Here is a 26219-nt window from a genome sequence, read left to right on the forward strand (position 1 = left end):
TCTGAAATAAAAGTGGGCAGTTTTCCTCCATTATTTTATAAAATATTTTTCTCTTCTCTCCACTCATTTTTGTATTCCCAGTATACATACATATTTTGGTGTTTCACATTTCTCTGAGTCTCTGCTATTTTTTTCATCCCTTTTACCTTCTGTCCTTGAGCTTACATAATTTCTACTGGTCTGTCTTCAAGTTCATGAATTCTTTTTTTGGGGGCAGGGGTCAGGGGCAGAGTTTTGCTCTTCTTGCCCAAGCTGGGGTGCAAATGGCACGGTCTCGGCTCACTGCAACTTCTGCCTCCTGGGTTCAAGGGATTCTCTTGCCTCAACTTCCTGAGTAGCTGGGATTACAGGTTCCCAACATCCATGCCTGGCTAATTTTTGTATTTTTAGTAGAGACAGGGTTTTACCATGTTGGCCAGGCTGGGTCTTGAATTCCTAACCTCAGATGATCCATTTGCCTTGGCTTCCCAAAGTGCTGGGATTATAGATGTGAGCCACCATGGCTGGCCTCATGAATTCTTTTTTCTCCCTGTTTAAATCTAATGTTGATTTTCTCTAGTAGATTTTTAAATTTCAGTTATTGTGCTTCTCAACTCCAGAATTTCTACTTGGTTCTTCTTCATATATATATATATATATATATATATATATATATATATATCTTGATTGATGTTCTCTATTAATATTTGATGCGACACTGTCATTATGCCTTTCTTTCCTTCTTTAATCATGTTTTCCCTTAGTTCTGTGAACATATTCATAATTGGTCTTTTGAAATATTTTTCTGCCAAATCCAACATGTAGTTACTTTTCTTCCTTTTCTTTTTTTTTTTTTTAGAGATGGAGTCTTGCTCTGTTGCCCAGGCTGCAGTGCAATGGCCCAATCTCAGCTCACTGCAACCTCCGCCTCCCAGGTTCAAGCAATTCTCCTGCTTCAGGCTCCCGAATAGCTGGGACTACAGGTGCACACTGCCACGCCTGGCTAATTTCTTTTGTATTTTAGTAGAAATGGGGTTTCACTGTGTTGCCCAGGCTGGTCTTGAACTCCTAAGCTCAGGCAATCTGCTTGCCTGAGCCTCCCAAAGTGCTAGGATTACAGGTGTGAGCCACCACACCCAGCCTAGTTACTCTTGCAGATAGTTTGGGTTACCTGCTTTTTTTCTGGTGTGTGAGTCATATCTCAGATTTCTTTGCATGACGTGTAATTTTTGTTGGAACTTGACTATTTTAGATAATGTATGGTAGGAACTCTGGGTATGGGACCCCTCCTTCTGTGACTTGTTATTGTTATTTGCTTGTTTGTATCATAGTGACTGGCTAAATTATTTTCACGGAGTCAGTATTCCGGCTGCACCCCCAACACACAGTATTAAACCTCTTTAGTTGCCCCTCAGGGAGGCACAGCTTTGGGTAGGCCCACAGTCATTCTGAGATGACAGTGGTATTGGTAGGGTTATCTTTCTTTCCATGGCTACTCCTAGCTGTTAAACTCCATTCATTGATAGCTTATTGCATTATTATTTTCAACATTGCCTTGGGGTTTAAATAGCTCTACAAACTGTTCCAATCAAATTGTGGCTCCTTTGAAGAAGTAGTTTCGGTGTTCACTATTTAATATTTGCCCTGACCCCAGGAAAGCATCTTCTAATTGTATTATTCCATGGTTCTTTCCCACAAGCTAGCTAACTTATACTCTAGACTGTAGCTTCATTAAATTGATGAATCTCCACCCAGTTGCCTTTCACCACCTTCTGTACTGTTGTTGAGAACACATTTAGGCTGGAACTTCTCTACACTCTGTTGCAAATGATGTTAATTCCTTTGAAAGAGATTAGAAGTCATCTAATTTATGGCTTGCTTCTTCCCCCAGGGAAATTCTCTGAGCTCAGTTTCTGGATCTGGACTGAATTCATGGCATTTTCTCTCTAAGTTCTATTTCTGCTCTTAAGAGCTGACTACTTAGCAGGGTATGGAAAGCAGCAACCTGAGGTCCCCTAAGCTTGCTTCTCCTGGCATAAAACCTCTGCCTTATGAGTGGGGCAAGTGTAGTTTGGGCCCCAGTATTCCCTGTGCACTGCATTCAAGGTAGAACTATGGTTTCATGAACAGGGGTTGGTTGGAAGAGGGTCTCCCTCCTCTTGACACTAAGCACCCAGAACTTAGCCTCAGCAACAGGTAGCTGGGAGAATTATGAGAAATGCTGAAGTTGGACTTCGTCCTGGGAAGAAAGCTCTTCAACTGGGAGCTGGAGGAAGAGGGAGCCCTAGAGTGGAGTCTTTGCCTCACTAGGCAGAGAGTGGGGAAGGAAATGTTTTCTTTTCTTTTTTTTTTTTTTTTTTTTTTTTTGTGACACGGAGTTTCACTCTTGTTACCCAGGCTGGAGTGCAATGGCGCGATCTCGGCTCACCGCAACCTCTGCCTCCTGGGTTCAGGCAATTCTCCTGCCTCAGCCTCCTGAGTAGCTGGGATTACAGGCACGCGCCACCATGCCCAGCTAATTTTTTGTATTTTTAGTAGAGACGGGGTTTCACCATGTTGACCAGGATGGTCTCGATCTCTTGACCTCGTGATCCACCCGCCTCGGCCTCCCAAAGTGCTGGGATTAACAGGCTTGAGCCACCGTGCCCAGTCCAGATCTAAGCTTTCTTGGATCTACGTTTCTTAACTAAGTCTTGAGTCTCATACCTTTACTTTCCTTAGTAGGTTTTGTTCTCGTTTTTTTCATCGGACAGCTCTTTTTCTGCAAAATGTAGTTGAAATGAGGAGAGGTTTTCTCTATAGCTAACTAGGACTTGCTCATTTTTCAGAAAATAGGGGGGCCTTTTAAGATTGCTGCTACAATGATAATTAACTAGACATGGTCTTTCCTTTGTTGCTCTTTGAAAGGTCTGCCTAGATAATGCTTTAAATTTCTGTACATAATGGCTTACCTTACTAAACTGTACTGTGAAATTTCAGGTAAAGCTGGGAAAAAGTGAACTGCTTTGTGTAGGTATGTTTTTAGTGTCTCTTTTGTAGTGGCGAGGTGCATAGAAATTGCATTCTGTGGAGAGAATACTTAAAAATAATTAACTTAAAGCTTGAGGGTGAAAATTTGGCTTTTTAAAGTGTGAAAACTCTTACCTTTATTAGTCATAAGAAACATATAAACCTTTATCACAAGGTGGTACCACTATATAACCACCAGAATGGTTAAATTGGAAAAAAGACTAGTGTAAGTGGAACAGTTACAACTCACATACACTGGTGGGGAAATGTAAACTTGTACAATCACTCTGGAAAACTGTTACTAAACAACTGTTAAAGCTGAACATACACATGTATGTATTCACCAAAAGATTCAAAACTTGGTCTTCATTTTATTTATTATCACTAAAACTTACTAATATTCATTAAATAAAACTTGTGAAATAAGCAAGCTTATAAGTTACTATGATATCATCTGTGGTTATAATGTAGATCTGAAAAATCATGTATACTATAGTTAATTCCTTGATTTCTTCAGTCATTATCTAACAATATGCACAAATACATACACATAGTTCTCCATCTCCTTCCTTTTCAACAGACATAGGAGCATACTATACATAGAGTATAAAATCTTGGTTTCCCTTCCCCCTCTTCTTTCTTTATGAGACGGTGTCTGACTCTGTCTCACAGGCTGGAGTACATTGGCATACTCATGGCTCACTGCAGCCTTGATCTCCCAGGCTTAAGTGATCCTCCTGCCTCAGCCTCCCAAGTAGCTGGGACCACAGACATGAGCCACCAAGCCCTGCCACTTTTTATGTGCTTATATTCATAGACTTTAATTTTTAGACCAGTTTTAGGTTCCAGAAAAATTGAACAGAAATTGTAGTTTCCTATGTCTCCTCCACCCTACTCCACACATTTCTCTATTACTAACATCTTGTATTAGTGTGGTACATTTGTTCCAGTTGATGTACCAATATTGATAAATTAGTATTAACTAAATTCCATAGTTTAGAGTTTACTCTGTGATGTATTTCCTGGGTTTTGATAAATGTAGAACGTCATGTATCCATAATTATAATATCATACAGAATAATTTTGTGGTCCTAAAAATCTTCTGTGCTTCATTTTTATTCTTCCTTCCCTCTCCTAGAACTCCTGGCAGCCATTGATCTTTTTACTGTCACTATACTTCAGACTTTTCCAGAATGTCATATAGTTGGAATCACACAGTATGTAGCTTTTTCAGACTGGTTTCTTTGACCTACCAATATATATTTAAAGTTCCTCCTTTTCTTTGGTGTCTTGACAGCTCACTTCTCTTTTATTGCTAAATAATATTCCATTGTATATATGTACCACAGTTTGTTTACCCACTCACCTATTGAAGGACATCTTTATTGCTTCTATGTGTTGGCAATTATGAAGCAAGCTGTTATAAACATTCATGTCCAGGTTTTTGTGTGGACTTAAGTGTTCAACTCATTTGGGTAAATGCCAAGGAGAGCAATTGCTGGGTCATATGGTAAGACTGTTTAGCTTTGTAAGAAGCTGTCAAATTGTCCTCGAAAGTGATTGTAGAATTTTGTGTTTCTACCAGCATTGGATGAGAAAACCTGTTGCTCTCCATCCTCACCTGAATTTGATGTTGTCAGTATTTTGGATTTTAGGCATTCTAATAAGTGTGTAATGGTAACTCATTATTATTTTAATTTGGAATTATCTGATGACATATGATATTGGGCATCTTTTAATCTGCCTATTTGCCATCTTTATATCTTCTTTGGTAAGTTGTATGCTCATATCTTTTGCCCACTTTTTAATTGGGTTCTCTTGAATTTTAAGTTTTATATGTTTTGGATACAAATTCTTTATTATTTTGCAAATATTTTCCCCAGATTTGTGGCTTGTCTTTTCATTTGCATAACATGATCTCTCATGGAGCAGAAATTTTAATTTTAATGAAGTTCCTCCTATCAATTTTTTCTTTTGTGAATTACACTTTTGGTGTTGTATCTAAAATCTCATTACCGAACCCAAGCCATTTAGATGTTTTCCTATGTGATTGTCTAGAGGTTTTACAGTTTTGCATCTTATATTTAGGTCTATCATGCATCTTGAGTTAATTTTTGTGAAAGGTGTAAGGTCTGTGTTTAGATTCAGTTTTTGTATGTCCCGGTGCTATTTGCTGAAAAGACTATCTTTTTTTTCTATTCATTTATCTTTGTTCCTTTATTAAAAATCAATTGAGTATATTGGTGCAAGTCTGTTTCTGGGTTCTTTATTCTGTTCCCTTGATCTATTTGGCTATTCTTTCACCAGCACCATACTATCTTGCTTATTATAGCTTTATAAAACATCTTGAAGTCAAGTAGTATCAGTCTTTGTTCTTTTCAATATTGTATTGGCTGTTCTGAGTCTATTGCCTCTCCATATAAACTTTGCAATCAATTGTCAATATCTACAAAATAATTTCCTAGGATTTTTAAAAAATTCACAGAGTAAATTGTATGTATTTATTGTATGCAGCATAATGTTTTGAGGTATATATACATTGTAGAATGACTAAATTTGGCTAATTGACATATTATGTTACCTCATATAATTATCAATTTTTAATTTACTGGGATTTTGATTGGGATTGCATTGACTCTTTACATAAAGCTTGGAAGAACTGACATCTTGACAGTATTGAGTAACATGGAGTATTGATGAACATGGAGTATCTTTCCATTTATTTAGATCTTTGATTTCTTTCATGAATGTTGCTTTTTTAGCTCGATAATTTATCTTGGGGATCATTCTATTTCTGCATATATAGATAGACCTACCTCATCATTTTTAACAGATGAATATTTTATTGTGTGGTTGTACAAAAAGTTTCTTAGCCATTCCCTTACAGACGGATGTTTTGGTTGTTTCCAATCTTTTTCTTCCACAAACAGTGCTGCAGTGAAATTCTCGTATTTATATTTGTATACACATGTGAGTATATCTTAGGATAAAATCCTAGGAATAAAGTTATATGATCAGAAGTATATGCAATTTAAATTTTGGTGGCTTTTGCCAATTTTTCCTCCAAAGAAGTTGTATAAGTTTATACTCCCAGAACAGTACATGGGACTATTTCTTTCCTGTAGCCTCACCAATATAGCAGTTAACAATTCTTATAAAGCTGGTATATGATCTACAAGAAAAACTTACAAATGATACCACTTGTTTCTTTGGCTTTGGCCTTATTTAAACATATTTTTAAGAATATATTTATATATTTCTACATGAAAAAGTGATTTTTTTTTTTTTCTGATCTGTTTGAGACCTGTGGATATCTGGGCTTTGGGCTGTATGATCATTGAGATGGCCACTGGAAATCCCTATCTTCCTAGTAGCTCTGATTTGGATTTACTCCATAAAATCGTTTTGAAAGTAGGTAGGTATTACTGAAATAACATGAGTTACATGTCTAAAATAAATATTACCAGATCAATTCTGCTTAATTTTCATATTTCACTTTTCTGTATAAGAACAGGGAAGCATATTGTTTTGATAGCAGCAGATGGGTGCCTTGGGCTGATAAAGAAGGTAGAAAATTCTTTGCTAGGATGCAAATAGCTAAGCCATATGTTGATGGTTGATGCTAAGAAAAATAGTGCAATGGGAATGTACTTCAATTTGTTCAAAAGTTGTTTTTAAATTAGGCTTCTACAAATATTTGCACCTCTATATAAGAACTTTTAAATAGAGTTGAGTCAGATGGTTTTTTAAAGCATTTGGAAATAGAAATTATTTACTCAGAAGCCGCCGCCTCCCTTTTTTTTTTTTTTTTTTTTTTTGGGACGGAGTCTCTCTCTGTTGCCCAGGTTGGAGTACAGTAGCATGATCTGGGCTTACTGCAACTTCTCCCTCCCGGGTTCAAGCAGTTCTCTGCCTCAGCCTCCCGAGGAGCTGGGATTTCAGGCACCTGCCAACATGCCAGGCTAATTTTTGTATTTTTAGTAGAGACGGGGATTCACCATCTAGGCCAGGCTGGTCTTGAACTCCAGATCTCATGATCCACCTGCCTCAGCTTCCCAAAGTACTTCAATTACAAGCGGTGAGCCCCGTGTCTCGCCAACCACCTTTCTTTTTAAAGAAAATAAGACTAGGTAGCCAGATAGCTGTGTTCAAGAACGTATTTGATGAAGGCCAAGCATGGTGACTCACACTTGTAATCCCAACACTTTGGAGGCTGAGGCAGGCAGACTACCTGAGATCAGGAATTAGAGACCAACCTGACCAACATAGTGAAACCTGATCTCTACTAAAAATTAAAAAAAAAAAAAAAATTAACCAGGTGTGGTGGCAGGCACCTGTAATCACAGTTACTCAGGAGGCTGAAGCATAAGAATCACTTGAATCCAGGAGACAGAGGTTGCAGTGAGCCAAGATCATGCCACTGCACTCTAGCCTGGGCAATGGAATGAGACTTGTCTCAAAACAAAAAGAGTATATTTAATGAGAGTTTAATTATTTGATGATCTGCTTTGGCCACCAAAACATTATGATGGTTAGTCTTGAAATTACAATTTCAAGATTTATGGTTTTTTTTTTAAATTTTAAATTTTAATTTTTTTAAGACAGGGTCTCACTTTGTCATCCAAGCTGGAGTGCAGTAGTGCAATTATGGCATACTTCCTGGGCTCAGGTGATTCTCCCACCTCAGCCTGCTGAATAGCTGGGACTATAGGCACGTGCCATCATGCCTGGCTAATTTTTGCATTTTTGGTGGAGCTGGGGTTTTGCCATGTTGTCCAGGCTGGTCTCGAACTCCTGAACTCAAGTGATCCACCCATCTTGTCCTCCCAAAGTGCTGGGATTATAGGTGTGAGCCACCATGCCTGGCCAAGATTTGTTTTTTATTATTGCTGAATGAGGAGAGTAAGAAGCTCTTTGTGTGGCAGGGAAGCTATACATAAATTTATAATTACAGGATTATGAGGAAGATACTATGAACAATTCTAAAAACAGTGAAATTTGGATAATTAATGATTTAAGATATAGTTTAGAGCCTCAAGACACCTCACTTTTGTGTGTCTTTTAAGAAGTTTTGGTTAAGGGATTAATATCAGAAGGAATCTTAGATGGTGGAGTTTCATCCTATCATTTCACAAATGAGAAAACCAAGCATAAAAAAGGAAGAGATTTACCCAAGGTCACAGAACTGGTTATAGCAAAACTGCTAGAACTTAGTTCCTTCCACTCCTATTTGTAATTATTTTCATTCTGCTACTACTCTCTAGCCTGGTTTCTTTTTTTTTTTTTTTTGCAAATTTTGATTTCTAAATACCTTTAATATTTTAGCTGTTTTGAGTAAGGTTTCAACCTGTTTTGCTGATGATAGTAAAATCATTTGGATACCCATATGGAAATGCATAAAAGTTGTGCTGTGGAATTTCTGATAGCATTACATATTATGTCTTATAGTTTAGGAAAAACAAATAAACCTGGTGGATTTACATCCCCTGTTGCCTGTGGGCTATCAGCAGATGACTTAGGAAACCTCAATTTTTAATGACATATTCAGAAAGTTTTTTTATTCAACTTCAAGAAATTAAAAGACATGATTGCTATTTTTCCTTATATAAGTTTTTAGTAATCTAATGTAGATCACATAGCAATTTGATTATTTTGATCATATATTCATTTCTCTGTTTTTTAAATATACATTTTTTTTTCTTTTCAGGCAATTTGACACCTCACTTGCAGAATATCTTTTCCAAGAGCCCCATTTTTGCTGGGGTAGTCCTTCCTCAAGTTCAACATCCCAAAAATGCAAGAAAAAAATATCCAAAGCTTAATGGATTGTTGGCAGATATAGTTCATGTATGTTGCTGTTGTTTTCCTGAGACAGAGTCTCACTCTGTTACCTAGGCTGGAATGCAGTGGTATGATCTCAGCCCAGTGCAACCCCTGCCTCCCAGGTTCAAGAGATTCTCCTGCCTCAGCCTTCTGAGTAGTTGGCATTACAGGTGCCCGCCACAACACCCAGCTAATTTTTGTATTTTTAGTAGAGACAGGGTTTCACCACGTTGGCCATGGTTGGCCAGGCCGGTCCTGAATTCCTGAGCTCAAGTGATCTGCCCACCTCAGCCTCCCAAAGTGCTGGGATTATAAGCATGAGCCACTGTGCCTAGCCAGTTAATGTATGTTGAGAAATTAAGACTTTATATCTGAGAAATTTGCATGAAACATAATACAGTTTTAAATTATCACTTTAATGAAATTCCGAAAGGATTCCTAAAGTAATCCGTAGAAAGTTATGTCTTTAGTAGAGAAATATTAAAATTCATAGACTGTCAGAGCTGAAAGCTCCCTAAGATAATTAGGTTCATTATATTTAATTTATCTCTATTTTAATGATAATTAGGTATAACCTGGAGAAATTCTAAGGACTTACTATGTTTATCACTACCTTTTAACATTTAGTTTAGCTAGGTTAGGGACCTATTTTTGGTACTAAAATATCTACAGGACATTAGCAGCTGTAGTTTTAACGTCTGAAGATACACCAAGGCCAAAATCCATCTTGAACTGGAGAAAATAAAAGCATTGTATAGCTCCTTTTTATTACTTAAAAATTATTTTTTTTGGTTTTATTTGTTTACTTATTTATTTATTTTATTTTATTTTATTTTTTTTTAAGAAAGAGAAAGAGGAAGAGGGAGAGAGAATAGGGGTATTGCTTTGTTGCCCGGGCTAGAATGCAGTCTAAATATGGGTATGCCTATAATTATCCTTAATAATGGAGACATGAAAGAAAATGAGGGAAGAGAGTAACAAACAAGGAGCCAACCAACATTTCGTTTAAACTTCTAAGTTGATATGATGTGGTACTGATAAGAGTGTATATTTTGTGTAAAGTGGAGAGTTCTATAAATGTTAATTACGTTTACTTGTTCCAGATCTGAGTTCAAGTCCTGGATATCGTTGTTAATTTTCTGTCTCATTGATCTGTCTAATATTAATGTTGAAGTCTCCCACTATTATTGTGTGGGAGTCTAAGTCTCTTTATAAGTCTTGTATGTCTGGGTATTCCTGTATTGGGTGCATATATATTTAGGACCTTTAACTCTTCTTGTTGTTGCATTGATTCTTTTATCATTATGTAATGTCCTTCTTTGCTTCTTTTTATCTTTGTTGCTTTAAATACTATTTTATCAGAGGCAAAAATTGTAACTTCTGCTTTTTATTTATTTATTTTTGCTCTCTGGTTGGTTGGTAAGTCTCTCTCCATCCTTTGTTTTGAGTCTTTGTGTATCCTTGAATGTGAGATGGGTCTGGATGCAGCATACAGTTTTAGTTTTTTGTCCAAATTGCCTGTCTGTCTTTGAATTGGGGAATTTAGTCAATTTAAATTTAGAATTAATAATAATGTATGTGAGTTTAATACTGCCATTTGCCCATTAGTTGATATAAATTCTTCATTATATTAATGTTCTTTACTTTTTGGTATTTTTTAGAAAGGCTGATACTGTTTGTTCCTTTCTATGTGTAGTGGTTCTTTCAGAAGCTCTTGTAAAGCAGGCCTGGTAGTGATGAATTCTCTGAGTGCTTGCTTGTTCACAAAAAACTTTATTTTTCCTTCACTTATGAAGCTTAGTTTGGCTGGATGTGAAATTCTTGGTTGAAAATTCTTTTCTTTAAGGATGTTGAATATTGGTCCCCACTCTCTTCTGGCTTGTAGGGTTTCTGCTGAGAGATCTGCTGTAAGTCTGATAGGCTTCCCTTTGTGGGTAACCTGACCTTTCTCTCTGGCTGCCCTTAGTATTTTCTCCTTCATTTCAACCCTGGTGAATCTGACGATTATGTGCCTTGGAGTTGCTCTTCTTGAGGAATATCTTTGTGGTGTTCTCTGTATTACCTGGATTTGGATATTATCCTGCCTTACTAAGTTGGGAAAATTTTCCTGAATAATATCCTGAAGCATATTTTCCAGCTTGGATTCATTCTCTTCGTCACATTCAGGTACACCTATCAAGCGTAGATTAGGTCTTTTCACATAGTCCCATATTTCTTGGAGACTTTGCTCATTCCTTTTTATCCTTTTTTCTCTAATCTTGTCTTCTAGTTTTATTTCATTAAGTTGGTCTTCGACCTCTGATATCCTTTCTTCTGCTTGATCAATTCGGCTGTTAAAACTTGTGCATACTTCACGTAGTTCTCGTATTGTGTTTTTCAGCTCCATCAATTCACTTATTTTCCTCTCTAAATTTTGTATTCCTGTTGACATTTCGTTAAACCTTTTTTCAAAGTTCTTAGTTTCTTTAGATTGTGTTATAACAAGTTCTTTTAATTCACAGAAGTTTCTTATTATCCACGTTTTGAAGCCTGCTTCTGTAATTGGAACACGCTCGTTCTCCATCAAGCCTTGTTTCGTTGCTGATGAGGAACTGGGATCCCCTGCTGAGGAAGAGGCGTTCTGATCTTGGGTATTCTCAGCCTTTTTTGACTGTTTTCTTGCCTTCATTGTAGATTTATCCATCTGTGGTCTTTATAATTACCGTCTTTGTAATTGGGTTTCTGAGTGGACGTCCAACTTATTGATTCTCAGCGCCGAAATCTGAGCAACCCACTGCACCGACTAAATCAGCGGCGTTAAGATTGATGGTGCTTTTCTGACTCTGCACCGAGAACCGACGCTCTGAGGCTCCGGCAAAACCGCTTCGCCGGTCACAAGAGTCGCGCTGGCGACCCGTGGGGCTCCTCCGCTGGGAATCTCCTGGTGCGTGAGCAACAAGAATTCATGTGAAGGTGTGGCGTCCTCTCGTTCTTTGCGTTTTCACTGGGAGCTACATTCCCGAGCTGCTAGTGATCAGCCATCTTGGATCTCTGTTTACTTATTTATTTATTTTTTGATATGGAGTCCCACTCTGTTGCCCAGGCTGGAGTGCGGTAGCATGATCTAGCTCACTGCGACCTCCGCCTCCTGAGTTCAAGCAGTTCTCCTGCCTCAGCCTCCCGAGTAGCTGGGACTACAGGCTTGCTCCATCATGCCTGGCTAATTTTTGCGTTTTTAGTAGAGACAGGGTTTCACTATGTTAGGCAGGCTAGTCTTGAACTCCTAACTGACCTCATAATCCACCCATCTCAGCCTCCCAAAGTGCTGGGATTACAGGCGTGAGCCACTGTGCCTGCCCCCCCCCCTTCTTTTTGAGATGAGTTTTGCTCTTGTTGCCCAGGCTGGAGTGCAGTGGCATGATCTCTGCTCAGCACAACCTCTGCCTCCCGGGTTCAAGCGATTCTTCTGCCTCAGCCTCCCAAGTAGCTGGGATTATAGTCATGTACCACCATGTCCGGCTAAGTTTGTATTTTTAGTAGAGATGGGGTTTCTCCATGTTGGTCAGGATGGTCTCGAACTCCTGACCTCAGGTGATCTACCTGCCTCGGCCTCCCAAAGTGCTGGGATTACAAGTGTGAGCCACTGCACCCGGCCTTTATTTATTTTTTTTGAGATGGGCTCTCACTCTTTCACCCAGGTCAGAGTGCAGTGGTGTGACCTCAGCTCACTGAAATTGCGACTTCCCAGGCTCAACTGATCCTCTCAACTCAGCCTCCCGAGTAGCCTGGACTACAGTTACATGCCAACATGCCAGATAATTTTTGTATTTTTTTGTAGAGTTTGAGTTTCTCCATGTTGCCCAGGCTGGTCTCAAACTCCTGGGCACAAACAATCGACTTGCCTCAGCCTCCCAAAATATTGGGATTACACACATGTGCCACAGAGCCAGGCCCCATTAAAAAAAAATTAGTTAATTATTTTTTACAGTTTCACTCTGTTGCCGAGGCTGGAGTGCAATGGTGTGATCATTGCTCACTGCAACCTCAAGCTCCTATCCTCTAGTAATCCTTCCTCCTTGGCCTCTGAAAGTGGGATTATAGGCATAAGCAACTGTTCCTGGTCAAAATTTAAATTTTATTTAAACTGGCTGGGTACAGTGGCTCATGCCTGTTGTCCCAGCACTTTGAGAGGCTGAGGCAGGTGGATCACCTGAGGTCAGGAGTTCAAGACCAGCCAGACCAACACGATGAAACCCCATCTCTTCTAAAAATAGAAAAATTTGCTGGGCGTGGTGGTGTGTGGCTGTAGTCCCAGCTACTCAGGAGGCTGAGACAGGAGAATCACTTGAACCTTGGAGACGGAGGTTGCAGTGAGCTGAGATCACACCACTGCACTCCAGCCTGGGTGACAGAGCAAGACTCTGTCTCAAAAATAAATCAATAAATGATAAAAATAAAAACATAAAATTTTTAAACTAGGTAATAAATATACCAACATATTTAGTACAAAACTCATTTATTTTTATTTTGAAAGTAATGGCAGGAATTGCAATTACTTTTGCATCAACCTAATATAAGAAATACATAATAATTATAGAGAAAATATAAAATACACAGTAAACAAAAAGGAGAAGTTCAGATTTTCTCAATTAACATGAACCAGAAAAAAATTACTATTATCAATTTGGTTTATAGGCTTCTAAAGTTTTCCCAACCAAATAGATGCATAGAAGTTTATGCTTTTAGAAAGGTGTCTTACTTTACACACTCCTATGTAACCTGTTTATTTTTACTTACCAGTATATTTAAACATACTACAGTTTTAATAAACATGGAACTGTATGATAGTTTTCAGTGGTTGCATAATATTTCATTGTACGACTATACAATTAGTTTATCTAATTTTGTATTTTTGGACATTTGAATTACTTTTCATTTTCTCCCCACTATTGGTAAAGATACGACAATGAAATTTTTTTATATGTGTCTATATGCATTTGTTTTATTATTTCTTTGGGAGAAATTACTAGAAGAGGTTTTGGGGGCAGTGCCTCATGCCTATACTCCTAGCACTTTGGGAGGCTGAGGTAGGAGGATCAGTTGAGCCCATGAATTCAAGACCCACCTGGGAAACAGAGGGAGGCCCTATCTTTACAAAAAATAAAAAATTAGCCGAGCACAGTGGCATGTGCCTATAGTCCCTGCTACTTGGGAGACAGGTGGGAGGATCGCTTGAGCCTGGGAGGTTGAGGCTGCAGTGAGCTGTGATTGTGCCACTGCACTCCAGCCTAGGCAGCAGAGTGAGACCCTGTCTTAGAAAATACATATATTAAAAGTGGATTTAGTAAGCCAAAGGATTTATATTTTTTAGAAGTTTTGATATTTTGCTATTTCTTTCACAGATATATATATGTTTTTATATCCTCACTCTCACTTTAGCATTGGATATTATTATTGTTATTTGAGATGAGGTCTTGCTATGTTGCCCAGGCTAGTGAACTCAACCCATCCTCCTGAGTATCTGGAAGGTATTTTTTAAAATTGTATTTATATCATTAGAGGAGAGAGAAACATTATGCTAATATTCATTGTCTATTTGCATTTCTTTTTTTTAAGAATCTTTAGACCAGCCATGGTGACTCATGCATGTAATCCCAGGACTTTGAGAGGCCAAGGCAGGAGAAGGCTGGCTTGAGGCCAGGTGTTCCAGACCCAGCCTCAGCAATATAGTGAGATCCTGTCTCTAAACAAACAAAATCGTAGGGTGTCATGATACCCACTTGTAGTCTTAGCTATTTGGGAGGCTGAGGCAGGAGGATCCTTTGAACCCAGGAGTTTGAGACTGCATTGGTCTATGCTTGCACCACTGCACCGTAGCCTGGGTGACAGACCCTGTCTAAAAAAAAAAGAAAAAAAGAGGCCGGGTGCGGTAGCTCACACCTGTAATTCTAGCATTTTGGGAGGCCGAAGTGTGTGGATCACCTGAGGTCAGGAGTTTGAATTAGCTGGGCGTGGTGGTGCATGTCTGTAATCCCAGCTATTCGGGAGGCTGAGGAAGAATTGCTCGAACCTGGGAGGTGGAGGTTGTAGTGAGCTGAGATTGCACACTGCATTCCAGCCTGTGTGACAGGAGCAAGACTCCATCTCAAAAAAAAAAAGAAAAGAAAAAAGAAAAAGGAGAAAAGAATCCTTAACCTATTTGTCAACTAAAATATTTATCTTATTGATTTGTGAAAAAAACACACTAATCTTTTATCATAAGTTTTACAATACTTTTGCAAGACTTGCAATATGCTTTTTTTTTTTTTTTTTTTTAACAATTAGAATCATCCAATGATTTGGAATGCTACATTTATCTTAGGCAAAATGCTTATACATGTGTAGTGTGTTTCTGTTCCATTGATTTTTCTCTTTATTCTAGAAGTAGTACAACTTTGATTTTTTATTGTAACTTTAAAATACTTTTGAATATCTGATGTAGGGCATGTATTTTTCCTAGATATAAATTTTCTAAACAATGGTATTGGGGTATAATTTATGGACAGTAAACTACAAGTACTTAAAATGTATAATTTGAAGAGTTTTGATACATGTATACACACATGAAACCACCACTGTAATCAAGATACCTAACACACACACTCACAGACAGACACACACACACAATCTAACATCTCCATCACTCTCCAGAATTTCATTGTATCCTTTTACAATTCATCTTTTCTTCCATTTCTGTCCCCAGATAACCACTGATTTGCTTTCTGTTCCCATAGATTAGTTTGCATTTTCCAGAATCTTATATAAACATAATCATACAGTAGGTACTCTTTTATAAAAATCTGACTTCTTCCAGTCAGCATAACGGTTTAGAGATTCATTCATGTTTTTGTATGTATCAGCAATTCCTTTTTCTGCAGACTAGTGGTTCATTATATGACTATGCCACATTTAAAAAAAATCCCTTCCCTGTTGATGGACATTTGGATTGTTTCCCATTTTTCGCTATCACAAAGTTGCCATGAGAACATTCATGTTCATCTTTGTGTGAAACACACAATGTATTTTCATTCCTCTTGCAGAAATATCTAAGAACATAATGGCTGGGTCATGGGTAGGCATATGTTTAATTTTTAAAGAAACTGCCAATCTGTTTCCCGAAGCGTCATATTTTACATTTTCCAAAGTAGGGCATATATTTAAATTCCCTGAATTATATTCACAGAAGGACTGCCTCTAATTTGTCTGTCTCTATGATTTGGTCAGACCTTTTAGCATTTTTCTTATTATGTTTTAGTGATAGATTACTATTATGTTCTAAAATAAGCACATATTCTTAAGTAGCTGCGGATTTAAAGACCTAGGTATTGCCACATCACTAAGTAGGTGATAGACTTAAATAATTCTCTTTTGTAAATCAGTGTTTTTTATTTTGTTTTGTTTTGTTTTGTTTTGTTTTAAAAACTCATATAACATGGAATCTACCTTCTTTTTTTTTTTTTTTTTTTTTTGAGATGGAGTCTCGCTCTATAGCCCAGGCTGGAGTGCAATGGCGCAATCTCGGCTCACTGCAACCTCCGACTCCCTGGTCCCATCAAGCAGTTCTCCTACCTCAGCCTCCCAAGTAGTAGGATTACAGGCACGAGCCACCATGCCTAGCTAATTTTTGTATTTTTTAGTAGAGACGGGGTTTCATGATGTTGGCCAGTCTGGTCTTGAACTCCTGACCTCATGATCTCATGATCTGCCCGACTCAGCCTCCCAAAGTGCTGGGATTACAGGTGTGAGCCACCGCGCCCGGCCAGAATCTACCTTCTTACAAAATTATTAAGTGTACAGTATGGTATTTTTAACTACATGCACATTATTGTACAGCAGATCTCTAGATTTTTTTTTCTGTGAATCAACTTGAATATGCATTTTGAAATAAACAGAAACATAATATTGTATACAATTATCTTGGATTTGTTGGATTTTAATTGTGGCTCCTGTGCTTATGAGATCTTAGATAAATTACTTAATCTCTCTGGGCCTCAGTCTCCTCATCTGTATAGTGAGGGTAATATTAATAATACTTTGTAGGGTTGTTGTTGGGATGGAATGAAGAAAAAAGCTGGAACATTGTCTGGTATGTAGTAAGCATCAGTAAAAGTTACTAGTCAGGCATGGTGGCATGTGTCTGTAGTTTGAGCTACTCAAGAGGCTAAGGCAGGAGGATATCTTGAGCCAAGGAGTTTAAGGCCCCAGTGAGCTATAATTGCACCACTACACTCCAGACTGGGCAACAGAGTAAGAATCTGTCTCTCAAAAAATTTTAAAAGACCAAGCATGGTGGCTGTCTTCTGTAATTCCAGCACTTTGGGAGACTGAGGTGGGAGACTCTCTTGAATCTCATCAGCCTCAAACATAACGAAACTCTCATCTCCGCAAAAAAGAAGTTAACTGCTACTATGTTTTCCCTCCTTTCACAGGAAGAATGAAAATTATAAAGCAGATGCCTTTTATTCAAAATCTGTCTTTAATATTTTGATTAAAGAAATATGTTCTATTTATAATTGTTATTTAACTACATATAAATTTATTATGTACAACTTAACATTCAAAACTTCCATTTTTTGTTTGTTTCTATATGAAGGCAGGGAAACAGAAAAGAGTTGTTTTAATAATGGGTTATTGAAAGATTTAGGGACTTGAATCTTTGCAAAATTGTATTATGCTATAGAAAGAGCACTGGATTAGGAGTAAAACAACATGGGTTAAAACTCATGTTTGGCAAACTAGTAATCATGCTTCTACATCTGTAAAATGCAAATGATTATCCGTAAACTTTCCACCTCACAGGGTAGAAAAGAGGATCAAAATGGTCTAATTAAATTTTGCTAATTTCAGCAGAAACAGACTGACCTCTGTTTTGGCTAGAATCATGGGACATTTAACCTATAATAATGTTTTGCAAGTGCAAATTCCTTAGGGAAATAAACAGAACTCACTACCAGAAATTCCTGTGGTCCAACTCCATCTTTTCAAGAATGCATTCTGATCTGGATAATTACTTTTTAATTTGTTGAATAAATTTAATTTTTGCCATATGGAGCCCTGTCGAGAGCTTACTTATTAAAATCTTTTTCATTTTCTAGGCTTGTTTACAAATTGATCCTGCTGGCAGGATATCCTCTAGTGATCTTTTGCGTCACGAGTATTTTACTAGAGATGGATTTATTGAAAAGTAAGCATTTTGAGTTAATGTGTTCTTTTTTTAGGATATTTTACTAGCAGGAAAATTGCTGTATAGGTTACTTTTACATAACAGAAATATTCAGTTTAACAAAAAATTATTGATTTATTGTATTAGGAATTGACTAGGAAGATAGTAGACTTAATATGTGTCATGAATGAAAAGTCTAATAATAGGATGGGCAGAGTAGCTCACGCCTGTAATCCTCAAGGATTCAAAGAGAATCCTTGAGGGTGACTAGAACTTCACGCATTTCAGGATTATACTTGTAATCCCAGCACTTTGGGAGGCTCAGGTGGGCAGATTCTTTGAGCTGCAGTGTTCATGACCTGCCTGGGCAACATAAGGAGACCCCTGCCTCTACAAAAAACACAAATTAGCTAGGTGTGGTGGCACACGCTTAAAGTCCCAGCTACTCAGGAGGCTGAGGTGGGAGGATGGCTTGAACCCTGGAGGTGGAGGTTGCAGTGAGCCGAGATTGCACCACTGCACTCCAGCCTAGATGACAGGTTGAGACCCTATCTAAAAAAAAAAGAAATAAAAAATCTAATAATAAAAAATAATTACAGTTAACATTCATTATACAGTTACCATGTCCTAGGTAGTGTGCTCAGCTCTTTACATACTACAGTTTCAATGTCATCATAGACCAGAGATAACATTAAATAAGCAATCAATATTTCTTAGCTTTATTCCTGTTTGGACCTCTGACTCAGAGAATAGTCTGGTTTTTCTTCTTCTAATGACATCCATTTATCATAATTAATGTACTGCCCAAATTATTTTTCTACTTATTCTCTGTTGTAGTGCCTGTTGTCTTTTTTTTTTTTTTTTTTTTTTTTTTTTTTTTTTTTTTTTTTTTAAGGCAAAGTCTCACTCTGTTGCCCAGGCTGGAGTACAGTGGCACAATCTGAGCTCACTTCAACCTCCACCTCCTGGGTTCAAGCAATTCTTCAAGCCTCCCTAGTAGCTGGAATTACAGGCACACACCACCATGCCTGGCTAATCTTTGTACTTTTAGTAGAGATGGGGTTTCACCGTGTTGGCCAGGCTGGTCTTGAACTCCTGACCTCAGGTGATCCATTCACCTTGGCCTCCCAAAGTGCTGGGATCACAGGCGTGAGCCGTCGTGCCCGGCCATAGTGCCTGCTGTCATCCTACCCATGAAATTGGAAGTTCTCTGAAAACAGGTGCCATGCTTCTTACAGGTCTTCTGTGCCCCACATTGTCTATAACATGCTCAGCATATAATCTATATGACAATTTAGATTCATGAATCAGCCATATTTCTGAAAAAAACACCATTTTCTTTTTTATTATTATACTTTAAGTTCTGGGGTACATGTGCAGAACATGCAGGTTTGTTACATAGGTATACACGTGCCATGGTGGTTGGCTGCATCCATCACCCTGTCATTTACATTAGATATTTCTCCTAATGCTGTCCCTTCCCTAGCTCCCCACCTGCCGACAAGCCCCAGTGTGTGATATTTCCCTCCCTGTGTCCACATGTTCTCACTGTTCAACACCCACTTATGAGTGAGAACAGTGTTTGGTTTTTTATTTTTGTGTTAGTTTACTCAGAATGATGGTTTCCAGCTTCATCCATGTCCCTAAATAGGACATTAACTCATCCTTTTTTATGGCTGCATAGTATTCCATGGAAAAACACCATTTTCTATTTGGGCTTTGAAAGAAACAGGAAAAGTTTCTCATTAACTGCAAAACCATTCAGCTTGTTTTGGACATGACATTAGAAAAATGGACATCCATTAAAAATGTGATGGAGCTAAGGTCAGATATGGAAAAGTTCAGGAACTGCTCTTGGAGATAGACTAAATAGAAAAAGCAAAGACAATCTTTGAGAGTGACTAGAACTTGAAGCATATCAGGAATTTTACTCTAAAAAAATAAGATGATATAGTTAAAGTGCCATTGGTCAGCCACGGTGGCTCATGCCTGTAATCCCAGCACTTTGGGAAGCCAAAGTCGGTGGATCAAATGAGGTCAGGAGTTCAATATCAGCCTGGCCAACATGGTGAAACTCTGTCTCTACTAAAAATATAAAATATTAGCTGGGTGTGGGCATGCACCTGTAGTCCCAGCTGCTCAGGAAGCTGAGACAGGAGAATTGCTTGGAACTGAGAGGCTGAGGCTGCAGTGAGCCAAGATCACACCACTGCACTCCAGCCTGGGTGACAAAGTGTAACTCTATCTCAAAAAAATAAAAGAATAAAAAAATGTTTTTTAAAGTGCCATTGATAAAAAAGTGGGCATTATTGGCTGGGCATAGAAGCTCATGCCTGTGTTCCCAGCACTTTGGAAGGCCAAAGCAGGTGGATGGCTTGAACTTAGGAGTTCAAGACCAGCCTTGACAACATGGCAAAACCATGTCTTTACAAAAAATACAAAAATTATCTGGGCACGTTTGAGTATACCTGTAGTCCCAGCTACTAGGGAGGCTGAGGTAGGGGATTGCTTGAGTCTAGTAGGAGGTCAAGGTTGCAGTGAGCCATGAGTGTGCCACTGCACTGCAGCCTCAGCAACAGAGAGAGAGACCCTGACTCCAAAAAAAAAAAAAAAAAAGATGCCAGTTATTGAATTAAAAAGTTGCTTCCTATCAGTTCTACAAACACCAAGTTGATTTTTTTTGGACATTTAGATATTAGGCTTTTATTATTGTGGGGTGAAAGTACCTTGAGTTCAATTTATAGAATCCTCAGAAAATGTTTGGGTAAGACCTCTTCCTTTGATAAGATGCCTCTTTGTTTCATGGACCTTCTGTAATTCAAGGGAGATTTGACGGAAGTGTGACATTTTCTCATCTAGCCATACTAATCACACTGGTTCTTTATTTTTTTCATCTCTTCACACTGCTTGTCATTAGGCCTGTGCCCTGCACAGCACTGGCAAGAGTGGGCTGCACAAGGGAAGAATTCATTGATGGGCTGATGTTTTAAAACTTGCTCAAATTGATAGTTAGTTGTAACTGCTTCAAGGGGGGGACTTGTGCAGTTCAGGGAAGGGGTGGGAAGGAAACTTTTCAGTATAGACTTTTGAGCTTTGAACAATATGAGTGGACTTTCTAATAAAAAAAACTCTTAAAAAACCAAAATAATCTCTCTCCAATATGAATGTATTCTGTTAACGTTTCTCTAGAGTAAGATTTCAGAAGCTAGTTAGTTCATTTTTAAAGTTCTGTTACTTTAAAGAACCAAAAAAAGGCCAAAGTGATGTGAATCTTCCTTGAAAATAATAGTATCTTTATCAAAATTAAAAGCAATTTTTTAAGCAAAGTTTGCATCACAAAAGGAATCTAATTAGTACAAATCTATTTTGTAAAATTTTATATAGTAGATTCCATAGTGTAATTTTTGAAAGATGTATCTTTACCAGAAAGCAACTTTTATTAGGTAAATGTTGGGCCATTTCTTGGCATGCATTATAATTAGACAACATTATTTATGCTGTAGCTGAAATATAAATTAATTGGATGAAGTGGTTCATTCAAGATAAAATACTCCATCTGCATATATAAAAAGATATACTCGTTGCTGTTGCTTGTTTTATCAGATTCATGCCAGAACTGAAAGCTAAATTACTGCAGGAAGCAAGAGTCAATTCACTAATAAAGCCAAAAGAGAGTTCTAAAGAAAATGAACCTAGGAAAGATGAAAGAAATACAGTTTATACCAATAAACTGCTAAGTAGCTCAGTTTTGGGAAAGGTAAGAACTTTGGTTTTTGTTTCAGCTAGTATAATTATATTATAGTTAGACTCTAGTGACAACTGTTCTCATGACTCCGATTTTGGATGTATTTATTCCAGGAAATAGAAAAAGACAAAAAGCCCAATGAGATCAAAGTCAGAGTTATTAAAGTCAAAGGAGGAAGAGGAGATACCTTAGAACTGAAAAGGATGGAGTATGAAAGTGGACTTTGTCAACAGGATACAAATGAAAATGTTCATGCTACCATTGAACCACCAAACCCTATCAACCCCAACACTGACTGTAATGGCTTGAAAGAGTATCCACATTGTGGAAGTTCTGTGACAATGCCACCCATCAATCTAACTAACAGTAATTTGATAGCTGCAAATCTCAATTTAAATCTCTTTCACCCCAGTGTGAGGTGAGCGGTAACAGAGAAGAAACCTAAATAATACAATGTTCCTGTATAATGGTATTTCAAATGTTCATAATGTCTGTATGTAAACTGAACTTGAAGAAAATATATTGAAGTTAAAACTATAATGGGCCATTTACTGAGTGCTTCTTATGAACGCTGTAGAAGAAATTAACTTTTCTTGGCCATTATAGATGTTTAAATTTTCACTAACGTCTTTTGGAAAAACCTCATTAAAAATAAAAGACACTTAGAAAAATGTTTTTCTTTTTGAAGAGAAAAAAAGGTGATATGACCTGCGTTCTGGTATCAATGTGCCTTGGTATAACAAAATAAACTTTATTTCTGTATCATAGCAAATTCTCTAAGTGGAGAAAGGATAGTAAAAAATAATCTTTCGTAAGTCATATAGCCTTTCAAGATGAAATATTTTGGGAGAAAAACAGCATATTAGGCCAGTTTTAGATTTAACCTCTGACACAGATTGAGAGACTGGTCCATGAGTCTGGTTGACCAAGGACTGAATGATGGATGGTGCGGGTCTGTCCAGCCAAGCAGTAGGGCCACTTCAAAATTTAGGGAGACTGCTATCATTCTAGGGGAGGAAAGAGACTGGGTTCCTTAGCTAAGAGGATTCTAGCAGACTGGTTTGGGCTACAGATTGTGAAGCCCAGTGGTCTGCAGAGGTGAGCAGGTGGACATGTCTGTGTCAGTCCAAAGTTACAGCAGGCTACAGACTGCAAGAGCCCAATTGTTTGTGAGGTGATCCCAAAACCATGGTGCCAGTAACAATGGTTGTAAGCCAGTCAGTCTTGGACAGTAAGTTCATAAATTGAGAAAGCCAGTAGTTAAGAGATCCAAATTCAGAACAGATCGAAGGGGACAAATAGTCCGGCAGGAGTGACCCCCCAATATGCCCGTCACCAATGATGTTAGCATGCATTAATTGTTCTCTGCCCTGTTACCACCTCTCTCCTTAGAGCAGTTGGTATGTAAGGACTGACTATTGCATTTTGGTACTCAGTGTTCAAACAGTAGACTTCCAAGCCGTAATTTATTCATGCCTGAAGCTAAATTAAAGGCATTTCGGCTGGGCACAGTGGCTCATGCCTGTAATCCCAGCACTTTGGGAGGCCGAGGCAGGTGGATCACTTTAGCTCAGGAGTTTGAGACTAGTCTGGCCAATGTGGCAAAACACTGTCTCTACAAAAATACAAAAATTAGCTGCGTGTGGTGGAGCACACCAGTAATCCCAGCTGCTTAGGAGGCTGAGGCAAGAGAATCGCTTGAACCCGGAAGACAGAGGTTGCAATGAGCTGAGATCGTGCCTCTGTACTTTAGCCTGGGTGACAGAGTGAGATTCTGCCTAAAAAACAAAAAACAAACAAACAAAAAAAGCAAAGGCATTTCTGGGGAGTTCTAATAACTTCTTATTCATTTTTAAATATTAGGTTAAATGAGAGAGCAAAAAAGCAACGAACTTCTTCACAGTCTACTGGACAAGTTATGCCTAATAGCAGGCAAGAGGATACAGGTCCTATTCAAGTAAGGCAAGAAGCTATACATTAAAATATGACCTCTTTTAACATTACTTATTTTTTCCTTTTCTCTATCTTTAGGGCTCTAGAACCTTTTTGTTTGTGTTGTGTGTGTGTGTGTGTGTGTGTGTGTGTGTGTGTGTGTGTGTGTGTTTGAGACACACTCTCTCTCTCTGTTGCCCATGCTGGAGGGTAGTGGTACGATCTCAGCTAACCGCAGCCTCAACTTCCTGGGCTCAAGCAATCTTCCCACCTCAGGCTCCCAGGTAGCTGAGACTTCAGGTTGTGCCATTATGCCCAGATAATTTTGTTCATTTTTTGTAGAGACAGTCTTACTATGTTGTCCAGGCTGGTCTCAAACTCCTGGGCTCAAGGGATCCTCCTACCTCAGCCTCCCAAAGGTGTGAGCCACCACACCCAGCCTCTAACACCTTTAAAAATGTGCTCTTAGTTTCTTTTTTTATTCCTGAGATGAAAATAGGCCATTATTTTCTTAGTGCTTTCATAATTTTAATTAACTGCATATATCTTAATTTATGTATTTAATATGTGACTTGGGCAGAGTAAGTTAAGGTTTCCACCTTTAGAAGTCACAAGTTTTGTTTTTTTCACTTCCAAAAAATGTTTTTAATATCTTTATGGATTAAAAACAATTGCCAAATAAATACAACTTACTTTCACTAGAAAAAGTAATTGATGTAGTTTATCCCCTCTCAACTTTTGTTTTGTTTTGTTTTTGGTGTATTTTGTGTTATTCATCTCTAATGGGATCTCCCAACTTTTTACATGTGAAAGTGATTTATTCAAAATTGAAGCACAATGTTAATTATAATAATAAAAACTGAAAACAATAAAAATATGTCCAAGAGCAGGTGACTAATTAAGTACATTAGGGTACATTCATATGGTGGGATACTACACATTACATTGTGGAAGAGTGTTCATTGAGCTAGACGATTTTATGATCTGTTTTCAAATAAACAAAAATCTGGTAACACAGAATGTTTTCCACATGCTGGATGTGCAACTAATTTTTTTTCCTTTGGGTGTTCCCAGTGTTTACAAAGCATATCATTTTGTAGATAGGTAAATAAGTTGTTAAGAAAATGAACTGAAGCAATTTGTTCAAAGTCAGAGTGCAATGAATAGTATTAAAAATGAAAAGTTGGCCAGGCGTGGTGGCTCACACCTGTAATCCTAGCACTTTGGGAGGCTGAGGCAGGCAGATTACCTGAGGTCAGGAGTTCGAAACCAGCTTGGCCAACGTGGTGAAACCCCGTCTGTACTAAAAATACAAAATAATTAGCTGGGCATGGTGGCAGACAACTGTAATTCCAGCTACTTGGGAGGCTGAGGCAGGAGAATCACTTGAACCTGGGAGTAGAGTTTGCAGTGGGTCAAAATCACACCACTGCACTCCAGGCTGGGTGACAGAGCAAGACTCTGTCTCAAAAAAAAAAAAAAAAAAGAAGAAGAAGAAGAAGAAAAAAAAAAATGTGGTTCTGGCCAGGCACAGTGGCTTCCACCTATAATCCTAGCATTCTGGGAGGCCGAGCTAGGAGGATTGCTTGAGCCCAGGAATTTGAGGCCAGCCTGAACAATGTAGCAAGACCTTGTCTCTACAAAAAATGACATAAAATAAATTAGTCGTGTGTAGTGGCATGTGGCTGTGGTTTCAGATGGGGTACGATGGGGTGGAAGTATGGCTTGAGCCCCAGAGGTTGAGGCTACAGTGAGCACCAGTGTATTCCAGCCCAGGCAACAGAACAAGACTCTACCTCCATAATAATAGTAATGATGGCTGGGTGCAGTGGCTCAAGCCTGTAATCCCAGCACTTTGGGAGGCAGAGGCGGGCAGATCACGAGGTCAAGAGATCAAGACCATCCTGGCCAACATGGTGTAACCCTGTCTCTACTAAAAATACAAAAAAAATTAGCTGGGCATGGTGGCGTGTGCCTGTAGTCCCAGCTACCCGGGAGGCTGAGGCAGGAGAATTGCTCAAACCTGGGAGGCAGAGGTTTCAGTGAGCAGAGATCGTGCCACTGCACTCTAGCCTAGTGCCTGGCAACAGAGCAAGACTCTATCTCAAAAAATAAAATAAAATAAAATAATAATAATGATAATAATAAGGCCGGGTGCAGTAGCAGATGCTTGTAATCTCAGCACTTTGGGAGCCCAAGGCAGAAGGACCACTTGAGCCCAGGAGTTTGAGGTCAGCCTAGTCAACATAACAAGACCCCATCTCTCCAAAAAATTTAAAAATTAGGCATGCATGGTGGTGCATGCCTGTAGTCCCAGCTACTCAGGACACTGAGATGGAAAGATCACTTGAGCCCAGGGAGTTGACACTGCAATGAGCCATGATCGTGCCAATGCACTCCAGCTGGGCGACAGAGCAAGACTGTCTCAAAATAATATTATTGTTATTGTGGTTCTCATGAGCAAGACTATTATGCTCAGAATATTAAATATGCTAAAATGTTTGCTTTATGAAACTTTTATTGGAGTTTGATCTGTTGATATGTTCAACA

The 26219-nt window shown here is 38.4% G+C and overlaps 1 protein-coding gene across 2 annotated transcripts in view; it reads left to right on the forward strand.

Annotated features, from left to right (window-relative positions):
- CDKL3 (cyclin dependent kinase like 3) overlaps positions 1-26219 on the forward strand; it is a 63169-nt gene that overhangs the window by 34238 nt on the left and 2712 nt on the right. Inside the window, exons 1-6 of one of the 2 annotated variants that reach the window (XM_010338718.2) lie at positions 6275-6403; positions 8696-8835; positions 17925-18013; positions 21596-21749; positions 21851-22155; positions 23601-23694. In XM_010338718.2, coding sequence (XP_010337020.2) covers positions 6319-6403; positions 8696-8835; positions 17925-18013; positions 21596-21749; positions 21851-22155; positions 23601-23694 — 867 coding nt within the window. In that variant the 5' untranslated portion in view covers positions 6275-6318. Of the gene's footprint in view, positions 1-6274; positions 6404-8695; positions 8836-17924; positions 18014-21595; positions 21750-21850; positions 22200-23600; positions 23695-26219 lie in introns of those variants that run through there. The other variant, XM_074381508.1, reaches the window with a different exon arrangement.

Source organism: Saimiri boliviensis, chromosome 1 (genome assembly GCF_048565385.1).
Source record: "Saimiri boliviensis isolate mSaiBol1 chromosome 1, mSaiBol1.pri, whole genome shotgun sequence".
Classification (NCBI taxonomy): Eukaryota; Metazoa; Chordata; class Mammalia; order Primates; family Cebidae; genus Saimiri; species Saimiri boliviensis.